Source organism: Chlorocebus sabaeus, chromosome 22, assembly GCF_047675955.1.
Source record: "Chlorocebus sabaeus isolate Y175 chromosome 22, mChlSab1.0.hap1, whole genome shotgun sequence".
Lineage (NCBI taxonomy): Eukaryota > Metazoa > Chordata > Mammalia > Primates > Cercopithecidae > Chlorocebus > Chlorocebus sabaeus.
In genome coordinates, this window is record NC_132925.1 from 17,927,938 (window position 1) to 17,944,307 (window position 16,370).

The 16,370-nt window shown below is 38.4% G+C and overlaps 1 protein-coding gene across 2 annotated transcripts in view; it reads left to right on the top strand.

Annotated features, from left to right (window-relative positions):
* Positions 1–16,370, top strand: part of CRYBG3 (crystallin beta-gamma domain containing 3) — a 124,400-nt gene that overhangs the window by 12,175 nt on the left and 95,855 nt on the right. Inside the window, exon 2 of one of the 2 annotated variants that reach the window (XM_073009670.1) lies at positions 9,014–9,080. The exons of the other annotated variant lie outside the window; for it this stretch is intronic. Coding sequence (XP_072865771.1) covers positions 9,014–9,080 — 67 coding nt within the window. The remainder of the gene's footprint in view (positions 1–9,013; positions 9,081–16,370) is intronic. 2 annotated transcript variants of the gene reach the window in all.

A 16,370-nucleotide genomic window follows, 5' to 3' on the forward strand; every position in this document is an offset into this window, starting at 1 on the left:
CTCCCACTGGGCCCCACTGCCAACACTGGGGGTTGAATTTCAACGTGAGCTTTGGAGGGGACAAACATCCAAACCATAGCACTTGCATACTTCTAAAATCAGATATGCTTTTAAGTGCTGATTTCAAGTAAGGTGTTGGCACAAAAATATAACCCATTGTAATAGGCAGAATTCCAAGATGGACCCTAGCATAGTTACAGAAAACAGTTAAGGAAAAATATTTTATATGTTATTTATGACAAACAGTACAAATGGCAATGTCAGAAGTGACGTGAAAATGGTATTTGGGTGGTCTCACCAATATTTGTTTTATGTAATTTTTAGAAGATATGCTAGAAATTTTTATCTTTCATATTAAAATTTATACAAAAGTGGTTGCTACCTCAGTGGCAGATCATAAATTTCTTGTAACTACCATGCTTCTTATGACAAAGAATGAAGTATTTTGAATTTGATGTTTTAGTAGCTGGGGACAGATTAGGTGAGATGTAAACTCTCTTGCCTTTTATTGTCTTGTCAAAGCACAAAGGCGCATTCACAGGCTGGAAGGATGGCATTGTGCTTTTTATCAGTAAAAGCTGAAAATGTGGACTGTAATAATGGTGTTTCATTGTTCTAAGTAGGCAAATTTTTGGCAATGTTGCGTATATTATGATACAAAGGAATTAACATTAGGTAATATTTGCAGTATTTGTATTTTGTTATTTAATTGCTTGCATTTTTTGCACTGACTTGTTTTTGCTTTCTTTTTCATCAGCTATGCTACTTTGTATTTTTTTTTCTCTTTTTGATAGTAATATTTGCTTTTATAAAACAAGTATAAAATTATAAGAGGACCAAAAAGCAAAAGCACACTCATAACCCTACCCACTCAGAAACGTATATCATTCTTTCAAATGATTCCCTATGGGTTTGTCTAAATACGTCTTCATGTCTAAATATTTTCATAAAAGTAAAAGTTCTTTTTCAAGAGTTTGGAACTTGAATTTTTTTCACTTAACAATAGTGCTGTAACATTTCTGACAATAATACATTTATTTATATGTTGTAAAAATAATTTAAAATTGAATTATTAGAACAACTTAGTTGTGTCATCACTTTTCAGAATCTTGTTTGCATATCTAAATGTGTCTCTACTTACATAGGGTTGTATTCTAATGGGGAGGGAAGAAAACATCTAGATTAATATATAATATGCTTTGAAGTAAAAATAAAATGGGGAGGGATAGGGGCATAATGACAGTGGTGAGTCCAGGTAGGGTGGTCATGAAAGGTGTCTGTATTGGGTAGCATTTAAGCAAAGACCCCGGTGATATCCGGGAGTGGGGAAGGAACAAGTCTGAGGAAAGAACTTTCTGGGCAGAAGGAACATTCAGTTAGAAGGTCCTGGGGCACAATCATGTGGCACAGATGCCAGTGTGGACAGAGACACAGAATTAGAGGAGGAGTGGGTGTTAGTGACATGGGGAAGAGAGCCAGGGGCCAATGAGGTAGGACTTGTTAGTTCATAGTAAGGAGTTGAAATGATGAGTTTACTTTTGGAAAGTGTCACTGGGCATGTGTTTATATGTGTTTGTAAATGTGTTTTTATATTCACATATATATTATCTGTTTATCTGTGTCTGGAAGAATTTACAGAGGAGGAAGGATTTCAGCTGGGGGGGAGGTCAGCCCAGGTCGGATTCTGGGGAGCTTTGCGAGGGCACAATCTCGGGTCTCCAGTTCCGTGTCCTCAGAACAATTTGTTGAATGATATGTGAATGAATGCTCCATTTTAGAAAGCAGCTAAAATACTGTTGTGAGTTCACATCACAGCAAGAGATTCAGGGTATTGAATCTTGCGGAGGTGAGTCAAACATTCAGAATCTGAAGGTTATGAGGTGGATGGAGAACTTGGGGAGAATGGAGCAATCACTCACAACACATGTATGGTAGACAGCTCAGGCACATCTCAGACGTACTGAGATTCTCACTCTGCAGCCTGTGATTTAACTGTAATTATGGGTCCTATTTTGGGGGCGTGAGTTGGGGGACAGGAAATAAAGCAGCCTCAAGGTAGATACATAAATTATAGGAGAGGACTGACATTATAGAGAAAAGGAGTGTCAGAAGTCTCAGATTGTGAAGCAACAGAGCCTCATAATCATGCCTATCTTTCCTCTCTCCTCCTGATTTTTCTCTAGAATTTTGAAATCATTCAACTGCCAGATGTTTGGGCTAAAATACATGCTGTTTGAGTGCCTTAAAATTGCAGCTTTTAGTTACCTTTTAATTTGAAGCCCAGAAATAGTGCCATAACCACCTGTTTTATATTCTGTTAATAGCCATTTAAAAAATACAAGTACCACTCTACTGCTGGCAGACACCATTTGTGAATGGACAGTTTTCCAGATGGTGGTTTGCAAATCATTGGTGTGGAACTCTGTCTTTTTTCCCATGTCACTGGACCTGCTGGATGGTGCTCCAGGCCAGTGTACAAAAGTCAATTTAATCCATAATGTATCTGCAGTATAGCTTTGAACAAAGAAAATTATAGAACTTGTCACGTGAGGCTATGTTTCTAAGAAAAATATCCCAAGGGTAATGTAGATCCCATGGCTTGAGCAGACCCTTTGGGAGGGTGTGAGGATGAAGTCCTTGCTGTATTTAAGGACCCAAAAGAGGGCCAAGAGGTGGAATCTGAGGGAATAGAGGGCAGGCCCAGAGCGAGCCTCAGTCATTTGGAAATAAGGAACGGTAGACATTTCTGCCTCTTTGTTATAGTGCCCTCATGCTAGTTTTGATCTAAGTTGGTTTCTTGGCCATAGTCTTTCTCATCTTTTACCAGAAAAGCCTCAAGTTTAGTCTGCCTGTTTTTTTTCTACCCATTCTTCTGTTGTAGAACATAGCAATGTGGGATTTTAGATCTGACAGAGATCTCATATCAGCTGGTCTGAACCTTTTTAATTTACATGGTTGTAAAATCAGATCCAAAAACATTCTTTTTGACAAGTGCATTTTGTCCTCAAGGTGCTGTCTCTGAAACAGACAAAAGTTCATTCTGAGTTGTTGCAAAACATTTTACTACTTACGACAGCGGGAGAGGGAGTGGCTGGGTAAAGGTCTCGTCTTGTTCTGCATTATTTTTCATTTAGTCCAAGGGAAAGTCTCACCTGGAAGACTGGGGTATTATTTGATCACATTTTAAGGAAAGGATAGGTTCTGGCTACTTTTAGGACTTCATCACAGGAGTTGGGTCAGGTGGGCTGTGTGGTGAGGAGGAACATACCAGGAAGGAAAGGCCTAATGAAGCTGAGGTAGAAGGAGAGGTGCTGCTGAGTGGACCAGGCTTTTGGAACCAGCAGTTTTGCGGTAGTGGGGGAAGATAAAATGATGGGGAGATTCGCCCTGATTCTTTTTCCCTGTTCTCAACAGTATTGCTGATTATTCTACTGTATACCACACCTCATGTAGTAGAAGTGAAAATCTCAAGTGGGAGGATACTTTCAGGCAGCATCAGTTTTGAGTGGGGTTGGAAACAAAGGAGAGAAGGTAAGTCGGCCCTGGAAGTGGAGAAATGTCCCTGTGGACAGAGGGTTGGGGTGTGCTGTTTAGATGTAAGAGCATTCCCAAATTAGGGACTACCTTATGTTAAGTGACCTCATATTTGGGGGTGCTCTGAATTGCTGCCAGTGATGGCATTGGCACCAAAGATCGCTTCCTCTCTCAAAAGGGCAAGAATTCATAGACTCTGGCATCCATAGAGAAGTAGACAAGCCTCCAGAAGATGCTTATGGAAGCTGTATTCAGGTCTTTACCGTTTCCAGATTTTCCTGATGCAGTCATGGTTATGTGTGAGAGAAAGGCATAGGAGGAGGAGGTGCCCAACAGGTACTTACAGGAGGGGAGGAAAGCTTTACTCTCCCTTACACTCTCCACTGAGTGTACCGTTTGTTTCTGTGCGTCTGTCCTGTGGCCATCCAAGAAGGTGTTTTCTTACCTCATGAGAAACTGACTCTGAGAGAGGCCCGGAAGCTTCCCTTGTGCTCCAGTCTGTGGTATGGACTGAACGAGGGGAATTTTTTCCTTCCAGGTCCCACCCTATACTTTCAGTGCTATATGTGCTCATTAGGGCAACACTGCTTTTCTGGATGGAGGAGCTTTGCTGAACAGCAGTGTTGGAAAATGGGTAGTGTTTTCTAAATAATTGTTACCTAATCTTTAGCTACACTTAACATATTTAAATAATAAGTGGAGATCCTCCTGGTCAGATTTTTCTCTTCCCTCTACATCTATCAGTTGTTGATGTCAGCTAAAGATAGAGAGGCTCTCAGACCATTGTTTATCAAGAATGGGGTCAGAGGGCCACCTGCCTTAGAACAACCTGGGGTAAAGGGTGATTTGTAGCTCAAAATGGAGATTCCTGGACCCCGTTCCAACTGGATTCCTTGACAATCAGGCCCAGAAATCTGTTTGAGAAACATAGATACCCCAGGTGATTCTGATGAATATAGACATGAGTTCTGAAAGAATGAGGGCAAGGACCTGTCTGGTTTGTACATTGTGCAACCCCCAGCACCAAGAACGGTGCCTGACACATACATGTGTGCACTAGTAGTTTGTTGAGTGGGTGAGTTCTTCCGCCCAGTTTTCCACTGCTTGTCTGCTGTTGGTTAGGGAATCTTGTTATAATTTAATTTTAAGAAAATAATATATCTTCAGTGACAGGTTAGGAGTTCTCCTTTATGTAAATTACTTGAAATTTAGAAGGTTAAAGTGATCCTTTTTTTTGCATTGCCGATGAAAAATATTTTATGTCTGGCACAGACTCACATAAAGGCTAAATAACTATCTGTTGAATTCATTTTCAGGCATGGTCCAAATAAAGTTACTTGAAAGATGAGGAGCTTTTATGTTACATTGACCTTCATATTTAAGCTATTTTGAAAGATTAATTCTTAAAGTTCTGTTAGCTAAGATGAGGCTATTTAGAAATGTAAGGTGGTTTTATTTGTGCCTACGTGTGATTTTGAATTCTGCTCTTCACCTGCTGCCATGAATAAAATGTCTGCTTTCTAAAAATATTCCTAATGGAAATACGCTGGGTCCCAAAGGGGGTTAAACTGTGAGCAAACAATAGGAATGGATTGTGGTCTCTCATGAAGTTTGAGGTGAACATGTTTCTCTCTCCTTGGTATTTATTTTTTAAGAGACTGAAAATATCACCCCAAGCCTTTTGAGCCCTTTTTAATTTTATTTTATATTATATTTGTACTAAGCAGACATCTGAGTGTTCACTGTTTTTGAGTATATTTAGCTACTGTGTTCTCATTTTTTTGTGTGTTTTGTTTTATTTTTAAATCAACTGAAAATGACCTTGTTCTTGTTGAGTGATTTTTTCCCACCAGCCCCACTCCCTACTTAATGGTTTGAGAGAGTATGTTGAAGGATAGGAATGGCTGGCATATTCTTTCAAGAGACTTATATGCTACCTCCTTGAGAAAAAAAGACTGATGTTAGAATTATATTGTTCCCAGTGTAACTGTTTTCTGATGAAGGTAAGCAGGCACAAATGGAAATATGGTTATAGTTTTTTTTGTTTTTTTTGAGACAGGGTCTCACTCTATCACCCAGGTGGAGTACAGTGTCGTCCTGAATAACTGGGACTACAAACGTGCACCACCATGCCCAGCTTATTTGTGTGTGTGTGTGTCAAGACAAGGTTGCCATGTTGCCCAGGCTAGTCTCGAACTCCTAATCTTAAGCCATCTGCCTGCCTCAGCCTCCCAAAGTATTGGGATTACAGGCCACACTACACCTGGCCTGGTTATAGGTTATTTTTTAAAAGTCATCTAACAAATACTATTTGAGTGCCTTCGTGGTGCCGGGTGGGATGCCAGGCTCTGGGATACAGACATGAATGATACATCTTCTGAATTAATAAGTTTATATTCTCATTGGGAAGATGGACAACTAGCTGTTAATGATAAAGAGTAGCAAATATGTGGGAGGTATTGCTGCATGCAGTGAGAGCACAAAAAATACAAGTAAAACCAGAACTGGGCTGTAAAGGATTTAGAGTTGATTAGGGTGGGGAAGGATGTTGCAAGCAGCAGATTAAAGTGATTTGTAGGTGTGTAAACTTTGGTATATTCTAGTAATGTCAAGTGGTTATGGTAACAGTTATATCAGGAGCTAGGGCATGAATAATGTTATCTATGCTAAGAATGTTTCATGTAGCAAAGTGTTGAAATTTTAATAAAAGCAATGATTTTTATCAGTCAACCAAAATTTTGAAATATGCCATTTGCTTTAAAACTCAACACATTTTAAAATTTTGGTTCAGTAATAAGAATCATGCAACTTAAAGGATATAAGGGAGAATTTTAAGAAATATCAAGTAATTTTTCTTTTGGTGATTTTAACTTAAATTCTTTCATTGTTTGCTCAGTACTTACATGCTGATTTACTGCTGTGTTTTTCTGGAATTTGTGTGTATGTCTGTAGTTTGTACTTGGAAGTGATTACTGGTACTTGAAAAGACTGAGTTCTGCCATAATCTCATGAACTTAGCTGCATTTTCTGGAGAGCTTTTATATTAGAAAAGAAACCTTTCCGTTTTCATTTACAGTCTTAGGCAGGAGGTTTATAGAAAATCCTGTAAACACACCAAATGAAGCAGAATTTCAGGAATCCTGAAGCATGAACTAGGAGACTAAAATTAGATGATGTACGTTTAGATAGTTTTTAGGTAGATCATTCAAAATAGATTGTAGTTAGATCACTTGTCGAGGTCAGCATTATTCTTAATTATACCCCAAATCTTTATAACATGATCTTTTTATATGTATTTGCCAGTTTGTTTTTGTTAATTTGAGCTGAAATAGACCAAAATCAATTCACATTTACTTCAAAAAAAAAAAAAAAAAAAAACTGAATCGTAAACAGCCTTTTGGCAAAAGATAAAGACTAGTAAAATAGAAAAAAGAGATAAGAACTTATTCACTTTTAAAGAAGCAATTATGAGACATTCTTATTTTATACATATGTACAGGTTGCAATTCTGTATTGTACAATATTTTCTATTGTTTTGTTCTTGATTTTATTCCTGAATTTCCCCACAGAATTTTTTATGTGTTTAACACACAGCTTATGTGTTTTTATATATATGTGTGTGTGTGTATATATGTATGTGTGTGTGTGTATATATATATATATATACACACTTTTTCTATTGACATTTAGAAGGTTTAAGGATCTGTCTAGCTGTATCTGTTTGGTCCATGTGTTTGTGCATGGAGTCTTGGACTTAATGACATTTTATCCATTGTATTTTCCAGGTGTTCATGATTTATTTTTTGTTTCCATCTTTTGACCATGACCATTTGTTTCTTGGATACTGTGCATAATAACATAGACTTTTATGGATAGAAAATCTAAATGGCATAAATCGTGTCCTGTCTTTCCATCTGATCTGCTTTGGGATGGCCTTTATATACTTCCTCCTTTCCAGGCCTTCCACCACCAGTGACCACTATTCGACATCTGGCCCACTCTCAGTCATCCTCCTGCTTATGCTTGTCCCCTCCTTGAAGGCTTCCCACTGCATGTAGGACAAAGGTCAGATTTTGTAACAGGTCAGGCCTGGTCTTCATAGTCTGGGATCCACTAATTTTTGGTCTCAGTCTCATCCCTTGGAGGATTACCTCTGTCCTTCGCAAGCTCTATGCTCCAGACTTATATTAAAAGCAAACAAATCAAACTTGGTTTTCAGAAAATGCCTGATTCTCTATTACCACCTGCTTTTGCACCTCCTCTGAGGGTACCTTACTGAGCAAGTAGAATTGGTTGTTCCTTGTTTCTTTTATGCTTCATAGAATTTTGTTCATTTAGCAATTATAACTCTTATGAAACTGTATTGTTAAGGTTTATGTATTAGTCTCTCCAACTAGACTGAGTTTTGCAAAGAACCTGACGTACTCATTTTTATATCCTTAAGGCTAAGCACAATCCTTGGCATATGGTAGAGAGTCAATAATCTTTAGAGTGAAGCTACTTAATTTGTCTAGTATTATGAAAGTATGAAAACAGGATAATGTTTAAAAAGAGATATAAATATTTAGATCTGGAAGCTGGGCGCAGTGACTCATGCCTGTAATCCCAGCACTTTGGGCCAAGGTTGGAGGATCACTCAAGGCCAGGAGTTCAAGACCAGCCTGGGCAACATAGTTGAGACCCCCATCTCTACAAAAAATGAAATAACTGGGCATGGTAGCATGCACCTGTAGTCTTAGCTACTTAGGAGGATGAGCCAGGAGGATTGCTTGAGCCCAGGAGGTTGCAGTGAGCTATGATTGCACCACTGCACTCCAGCCTGGGCAACAGAACAAGACTATCTCTAAAAAAGATAAAAAATCTTAAATGTGTCTTGGGAAACTAGCTTATAATGACATCCCAAAAGGCATCTGAGGAGGTATTCCAGACTAAAGACAGTTAGAAGTAACTATCTGGGAAATCAGATTTTAAGGTGCCATCTGGAACACATTTGGGGCTAGATAAGCCTACATCTATTTTTGAGTATTCCCAGAATTCACTAGATAGACCTAAATGTTTATAGTGATTTGCTGAATAGAAATGCATTCTGTTCCAAATAACACCCAGCATAGGCATTAAAAAAAGATCTGGCTGTGGGGAACCTTCATGTAAATAATATCTTAGAGTGCTAGCACTTGCCAGTGTTATGAAAGTAATACACAGGTGCTCTTTTGTTCAGATATATCGTTACTGTGATGTTGATAATTTGTATAAGAAAATATGAGGCACGATGAGTTCTCACAAATATCTGAAGCCTAGATGAACATTTTTGAATGCATTTTTTGAGTTTAGAGATTCAAATCAATATATCCTTGGTATAGCATGGTGTATCAGTCTTTGGGCATTGAAGATAAAGGACCTTTCAGTTTAGGTTTAAATACAGAAAACTTTTAGTTTAGTAGTTTTAATTTCAAAAGAAACTGTGGTTTTTATTTTTCAGTGTTGAAAATGAGCCCATGAGCACAAGTCAGAAAAAGGAAAATGTACTTTCATCAGAAGCAGTAAAGGTATAGTTTTAAATTAATATTACTTTATATCAAGTAAATATCTTAAATTACTGTCAATTCTTTTAGATTCTATCATCTTATTTTACATTTCAAAAAGAACACTGTGTAATTACTTTTTGTGGAAATCCAGCTCGGCTTTGTCGGACACTTGCATCGGAAGGTGGGATGGGGGTCTGGACGGGTGGGGAAAGGCTCTGAGAAGGGAGTATAGAGTGGTGTTCTTCGCTTTGCCACTAACCCAACTGTGTGATCTTCAGCTGAGGCATTTAACTTCTTTATGTCTTTGTTTGCTAATCTGTAAGTCAGATTACATGGCCTCCATGGTCTTTTTCCTAGGAAGTTCTGGGATTTATGAGTTTTCTGAGATGTTGCAAAGTAATAGTGGTTTTGGAGGGTAGAAGTTAATACATATCATTGCTCTATGTTAGGCGTGTTTTGGTTAACTTGCATGTCATTCTTGGCTTCTCTAAGAGGACAAGCACAAAAAGTAGATACCTACACACCTACATAGGGAATTCTCCATGAGTAGTTGAAAATCCTTGAAAACTGCTAAACCTTGTGATCTCTCTTTTTATTCATAAGTGATTTTCTAGAAATTTGATGTTTCCAATTTCTAGGTCTGTGATCGTGTTTTGGTAGCTATCCCACAATCATGGCTTTTGGTCCCAGTTGCTTTCTTTTCACATGATTTGTGACAGTCAAGGAGAAAATTTGAATCTTCTGGGAATTTCAGAATAAATTAGCGTGGTCAGTAGAAAGACTAAAATGTCATCTCAATTCTTCATGACTGATATGGGCACTTTGTAATATTTTTAAAAACTATACAATGCCCAGTGCATTACACATTATAAAGACAAAGTTGTTTTAATTCTTTATTTCTGCCTTCTCCATTATAATAAAAAAAATTTATTGAAAGGAAAAAATGAAGATCACCTTGCTTTCCTTTCTTTACTCCTTTGTGAGTCTGGCTACCAAACCCTCCTCCTGGTGGTTTTATCATGTATCTCACTTCTCTTGTGCAAGCAGTTGCTAGCCAGCCTGCTGGTTTACCATTGTATGGGCTCTATAGCTGCTGCTGCTTTTTCAGTTTGTACATGCTTCGAGTTTCCCTACTCAAGACTTTTACTTCTAATGCAATAAACGAAACTTGCCCTTGTGTTGTTTCATAGGAAGGCTGTTACATCTGAGATCTCAAACTTCCAAGTTTCTTTGGTTATCAGCTTTTGTCATTCTGTCTCTTAATCCCTTGTTTCCTCTGTACTCACTCTTGACCTTTACCAAACCTTCCTGCTTTCCTTGCTCCCTTTTCTTCTCTTAGTCTCTGCTTCTTTCCCCATTTAGCCTATACCTGATGGTTTATTTCAGCTATACTTTCACCTAAATAAATCTTTAGTGTTCAAACTTGAATAAATTCAGGATCTTATTTCCAGTAGTGCTGTTTTCCACCTACAGAGGCTCTGAAAGTTACGTCTTTGTGGATTCAGTAAATATATTTGGCAAATAGAATAGCTGGGCCTCTATGCTAACAATTTTTTCTGTCCATTCTTAATATCTTGTTTTGAGTGCCGAGGATAATTTTATTTTGGCATCTAAGCCCCTAAGTAAATACCATGCAGTCATGAGACTGTTTCTCTTGTGATTTGAAGCCTATAAGCTTACTTATATATGGAAACTGCAGTTATCCCATAATAGAAAGGATATCGTGGCACTTTTTCTGGGGTATCCTGTGCATTTTGGCTCATGTAACTTTTAAAAAAACCTTCTGGAAGCTACTGGTAGGATTTCTTCAACCTAGCCACACAGACCCAGTTGTTCAGGGACTGCTGCTACCAGACATCATAACAAATATGTATTTTGGTAACATAACTTAAATTTTATAATGCTTTCTGTGATAAGAGAAAAAATGTGCAGTATTTCCCACTTGATCAGAACCATAACAGATTTATGTAAACATAACCTTATATAGTCTTCTTTTTGTGTTTGACCTTGAGATACCCAGTGATGATGTCGAAGATTGTTGGTTGCAAGACAAGTTTGAGCTACAAAAATTAATTGTATTTTTAAACAATTTTAGATTATGTTTTATATTAACTTGGGACATCATTAAATTTTTGATTGTTAAAATACCACTTACATGCTACACAAATTTTGCTTTTGCTAACATCAGTGGCTACTTCTAACATTTACCTCTATTCTACTGGAATACGTATTTTATGTTAATAAGGTTTTTATATCTAGCTGGAGATGCTTCCAGAAATTTAGTCCACATTCTATCATTGTCTTGTAGCCTTAAACTCTTTCTTCATTCACATCTACTTTGTGTTATGCCCTGCTCTCTTCTACCTACATCAGATGAATATTTATCCCTTTCTCCCTTGTAAGGCTAAATTCCCTTAAGCCCCCACCTTGACTATACCATGTGCAGTGGTATTGGTGTCCTTACTTTACTGCCTTTCCTTGGGCCTTGCCTTGACTACTGCTTCCATCCATCTTCACTGGCTTCTGATTTGCATCAGGTCTCTGTTTCTCTTTAAATATATAAAATTAAAAACAATGTTTTTGTTTTATTTTTGTGAGTCTGGTTTCCTTTCCTTTCGGTCTGTTATTTTACTTTACTCCTGCCTTTTACCTCAAAATTCCTTATGAAAGTCTGTCTTAAGCATTGTTCAGTTCTTAATGCTTTCTGCTCTGATTCCTGTTTCTCTTTTAGTTCCCTCTGACATGGGAAGCCTGGTACTGTGTCTGGCACATGTGTCATGGATGCTCAGTACGTAGTCGCTGATTGAATGAAAGCTATTCCATGAAACCAGTTACATTCATGTTCACCAGTGACCTTTCGCTGACCACATTCAGTAACCTTTCCCTGGTTCTCATTCTATTTAACCAATTGAAACACTTTTTTTCCAAGTCTTTCTCTCCTTTTTAGAAATGTTCTTTGGTTTATTTTTGCTTCTGTGATATTGTCCTTTCTTGGTCCCATCCCTACCTCTGGCTACTTCCTTCAGTTTCAGTCACTGATTTCTTTTGGCTAAATACTTTTTCATGAAGATGTTTCTCAAAATCTTCAGTTCTCCTCAGTGTCAGACCTCTGAAGTAATATCTTCCAGTCTTTTGGTGTCATCTTTTGGCTCCTGTGTCTTTATCTGACATCCATCTGGAGCTCCAGACTTGATTATCAATGATCCAGACATTTCCCTGTGGATGTCCCTTTGATCTCAAATTCAGTTTCTCCAAAAGCCTTAATATCTTCAGATTTTTTTTTAGTTTTTCTGTTTTTATTTTTTTCTTGGGAGTGTTAGTGGTAGAAAATAGGGAGGATTATCTTACTGTTTGGGTGAAGGAAGAGCCCTTGGGCTCAACTTTTCGATGTGAAGATTTTCAAGCAAACTCTTAGTTTTAATCCCATGTTTGACACTACCTTAAGTGGTACCTAGTGTCTTGAAATCCGAAGTCATTTCAGATTGCCTATGTGATGGATTGTTTTGTTCCCCTTAGGTTCAGAGTCCCTTTTTGCAGTCACTTAGGTAGAAGCTTTCTCTGCTCATTTACTATGCATCTGTCTGCTTTTGCCTTCCTAACCTTTTCTGAAATCTCTTGCCTGCTATATCTGGCCGTTTTTGCATTGCTATAAAGAAATACCTGAGGCTGGGTAATTTATAAAGGAAAGAGGTTTCATTGGCTCACAGTTCTGCAGGCTTTACAGAAAGCATGGCACCAACATCTGCTTGGCTTCTGGTGGAAATCATAGCAGAAGGCAAAGAAGGAGCAGACATGTCCCATAGCAAGAGCAGGAGTGAGAGAGAGAGGGGAAAGCTGCCACACACTTCTAAACAACCAGATCTCGCGAGAACTCACTCGCTATTGCAAGGACAGCACAAAGCAAGCCATCCATGAGGGTTCTGCGCCCATGACCCAGACACCTCCCGCCAGGCCCCTCCTCCAACACTGGGGATTATATGTCAGTGTGAGGGGCCAAACATCCAAACTGCATCACCAGTTATATCTGTTCTCGTCTTGTCTTTGTGCTTATAACTAAAAACAACAACAAAATAACACACCCTTGCCGGCTGGGCGTGGTGGCTCATGCCTGTAATCCCAGCACTTTGGGAGGCCGAGGCGGGCGGATCACAAGGTCAGGAGATCGAGACCATCCTGGCTAACACGATGAAACCCTGTCTCTACTAAAAATACAAAAAATTAGATGGGCGTGGTAGCGGGTGACTGTAGTCCCAGCTACTCGGGAGGCTGAGGCAGGAGAAGGGCGTGAACCCAGGAGGTGGAGCTTGCAGTGAGCCGAGATGGCGTCATTGCCCTCCAGCCTGGGCGACAGAGCAAGACTATATCTCAAAAAAAAAAAAAAGTGCCACGTATATTCTATACAGAATGACAAATCCAAGGAGCTGAATATTTCCATTTCTTAAAATCATTTGAGTAAATCCTACTTGTATAAGTGTATTTTGCAAAAAAAAAAAAAACAAAAAACAAAACAAAAACACCCTTTTGCTGTCATTTTAGAGTATTTAGTTCAAAAGAAAAAAATCAATGTGTATATTCTATCCACAGTGTTAAACAGAATTTGTATCCCTTTGTATATAGTTGAAAAAAGCAAATCTCAAATTAAGTCACTTGACACAACTCCCGCTGGTAATGAACAGAGGCAAGAGAATTTAGAGAGAATGATTCTTCCCATTCATGTACTGAATTTATAAGCTATATTCATAAACTTCATTTATCAAAGAAATCCTATTAAAACATAAAAAGAACTATGGCAGTAAGTCTTTTTCCAGAAATGAACCATGAGCTAAATAAGATTATTATATCTGGACCACAGGTTATAGATTCTCCAACCAAGTCCTCAATACATTGATGATTATTATACATATTCTCCATAGCTTGGCATCTGCCTTATATAAAATCTACCACTGGTCCCATTTTAGGAGTGGTGCTCATGACTAATCAGACAACTTTGGTGAAGGATTTACCATCTTTTAAGAGGAAGTATTTGGTGTATGCGTGTGATAGTCCTGTAAATAAAATGAAATTAATAAGTATCAACTTAATGCACATCAGTATCAGATATTTATGACACATAACACTTATATCTAATAAGTAAATCACTGACTACAAAGAACCACATTTTTTGTTGCCACTGTTTAATAATTGACATGTAGAAATGGAAGAATTGTAGCTCAAGAATATTTCACTGAGGAAGAATGATCACTAATTGTTCTTTACATTAATGCCTGTATTTAGAATACAGAATTATGTAGTAAGATGAATATTTTAAATATATGCATCTGTTCATATTTTGATTTTATGTAGCTCCTCTTATTAGGTTTTCAACTCTTTCTCAGTGAGAGTAAAATGGTAGTCAAATTTAAATGTGTTAAATGTTGTCTTGGTTAGAGGGAAATTAATTACTGAACTGATCTTTAAAATATTTATGGCTTTAGTGTATGCTTGCTATCTTTGTTTGTTTGTTGTTGTTGTTTTGAGATGGAGTCTCGCTCTGTCGCCCAGGCTGGAGTGAGTGCAGTGGTGCGATCTCGGCTCACTGAAATCTTTACCTCCCGAGTTTAAACGATTCTCTTGCCTCACCCTCCCGAATAGCTGGGACTATAGGCATGTGCCACCATGCTCGGCTAATTTTTTGTATTTTTAGTAGAGATGGCATTTCACCGTGTTAGCCAAGATGGTCTGGATCTCCTGACCTTGTGATCTACCCTCCTCGGCCTCCCAAAGTGCTGAGATTGCAAGCATGAGCCACTGCACCCAGCCTGTTTGTTTTCTAACAGACAGGTCTTGCTATGTCCAGCTGGCCTCAAACTCCTGGGCTCAAGCAATTCGCTCACCTCAGTCTCCTGAGTAGCTGGGACTACAGACAGGCGTACACCATTGCTCCCAGTGCTTGCTGTCTTTTTTTCTCAGTAGTGAAAATAGTTGTAGCAATATCATGTCAGTTTAACATACAGATTTTTATACATCTCTTTTTCAAACATAAGAGTGCCCCCACTCCAACAATAATTGTACTTGCAACCCCGCATATAAATAGATTACAGCAGAGTTTTCCCTGTTGATGTTGGGAATGATTTGCCCGGAGCTTCCCAGTCAGTCACTGTTCTCTGCCCCTGCCATTCCTGGCACCTCCTTGGAACAGTTTTGAAATTACATGTGTAATGATGGAAAGAACACAGTCTTTGTAACCAGATATGCCTGGACTTCAATCCTAGATCTTCCAGGTGGTAGCTTGGTAACTTTGGAAATGTATTTAACCTCTCTGAATTCTGGTTTATTGATCTGTAGTAGGGTGGGTCCTTATTTCACAGAGGTGTTTTAGAATTAACTGAGATAACATGTTAAGTATTGTACAATGCCTGACACAGAGAAGGTACTTGGTAAAATGATTGCCTTCTTGCCATATAGTCTGGCTAAAACTTAGAGATACTGTGAATCTTTGCTAGAAAATGGTGGTGATTTGTTCTGGGTGAATAGTATAGAAGGCAGGTATTTGAAACATTGATTCTGCATGACATTTGAGAAGAAGGTATGTACAAGAAGGCATACCATATTCAACTTTAGCTGGAAGTCGAAATCTTGCCTCTTGATTGCTTCTGAAAAAAAAAGTGAGTGCTATTGGAGTGCCCGAAATGGAAAATGTGCTGTGTGTTACTGCGCTGTCCAGATGACCAAATGGACTGCTAGGGCTCAAGCCTATCATTGTGGCTGATGGTAGTCTGGGGACTTGACATCTTGTAGTTATTGAATTGATTGTGTTGTAAGGTATCTGGTTTGATTTGCAGTCACTTCAACTATGGTATACCTGGAATGGTCCTACATTGTGGTATGAGGGAGTATCTTATCAAAATGGAAACCGAATATGAAGGATCATGTATGTACTCTAGATTTTTATGAGAAAAATTTGCCTTTACAGGTGTCAGATACTGATTCTGGAATATAAGAGTAAGCCCCAGAAAGCTCTGAGAGAATCAAAAGCATTTATTATTCTAGCCCAGTGCTTTTGCTGAAATACTTATATCGTAAAAGGAGGGAACGGCTTTCCTCCCATTCCTTTTCTTGTTCCTTTCTCTTCTCTCTTTATATACCTGCCCTGGTTGATTTGATTTCTGCCTGCGTCTTGGGCAATGACTAGCTCATATATGTTCCTTTAGCCCAGCATATATCCTGAGCTTCAGGGTGATAAAGCCTGCTATTTCATGGACCTCTCCTCTCAGCTAAAGTTTGACATACTCAAAGTTGAATTCATTTTATTTTAGCTTTCTGCTGTTTCTA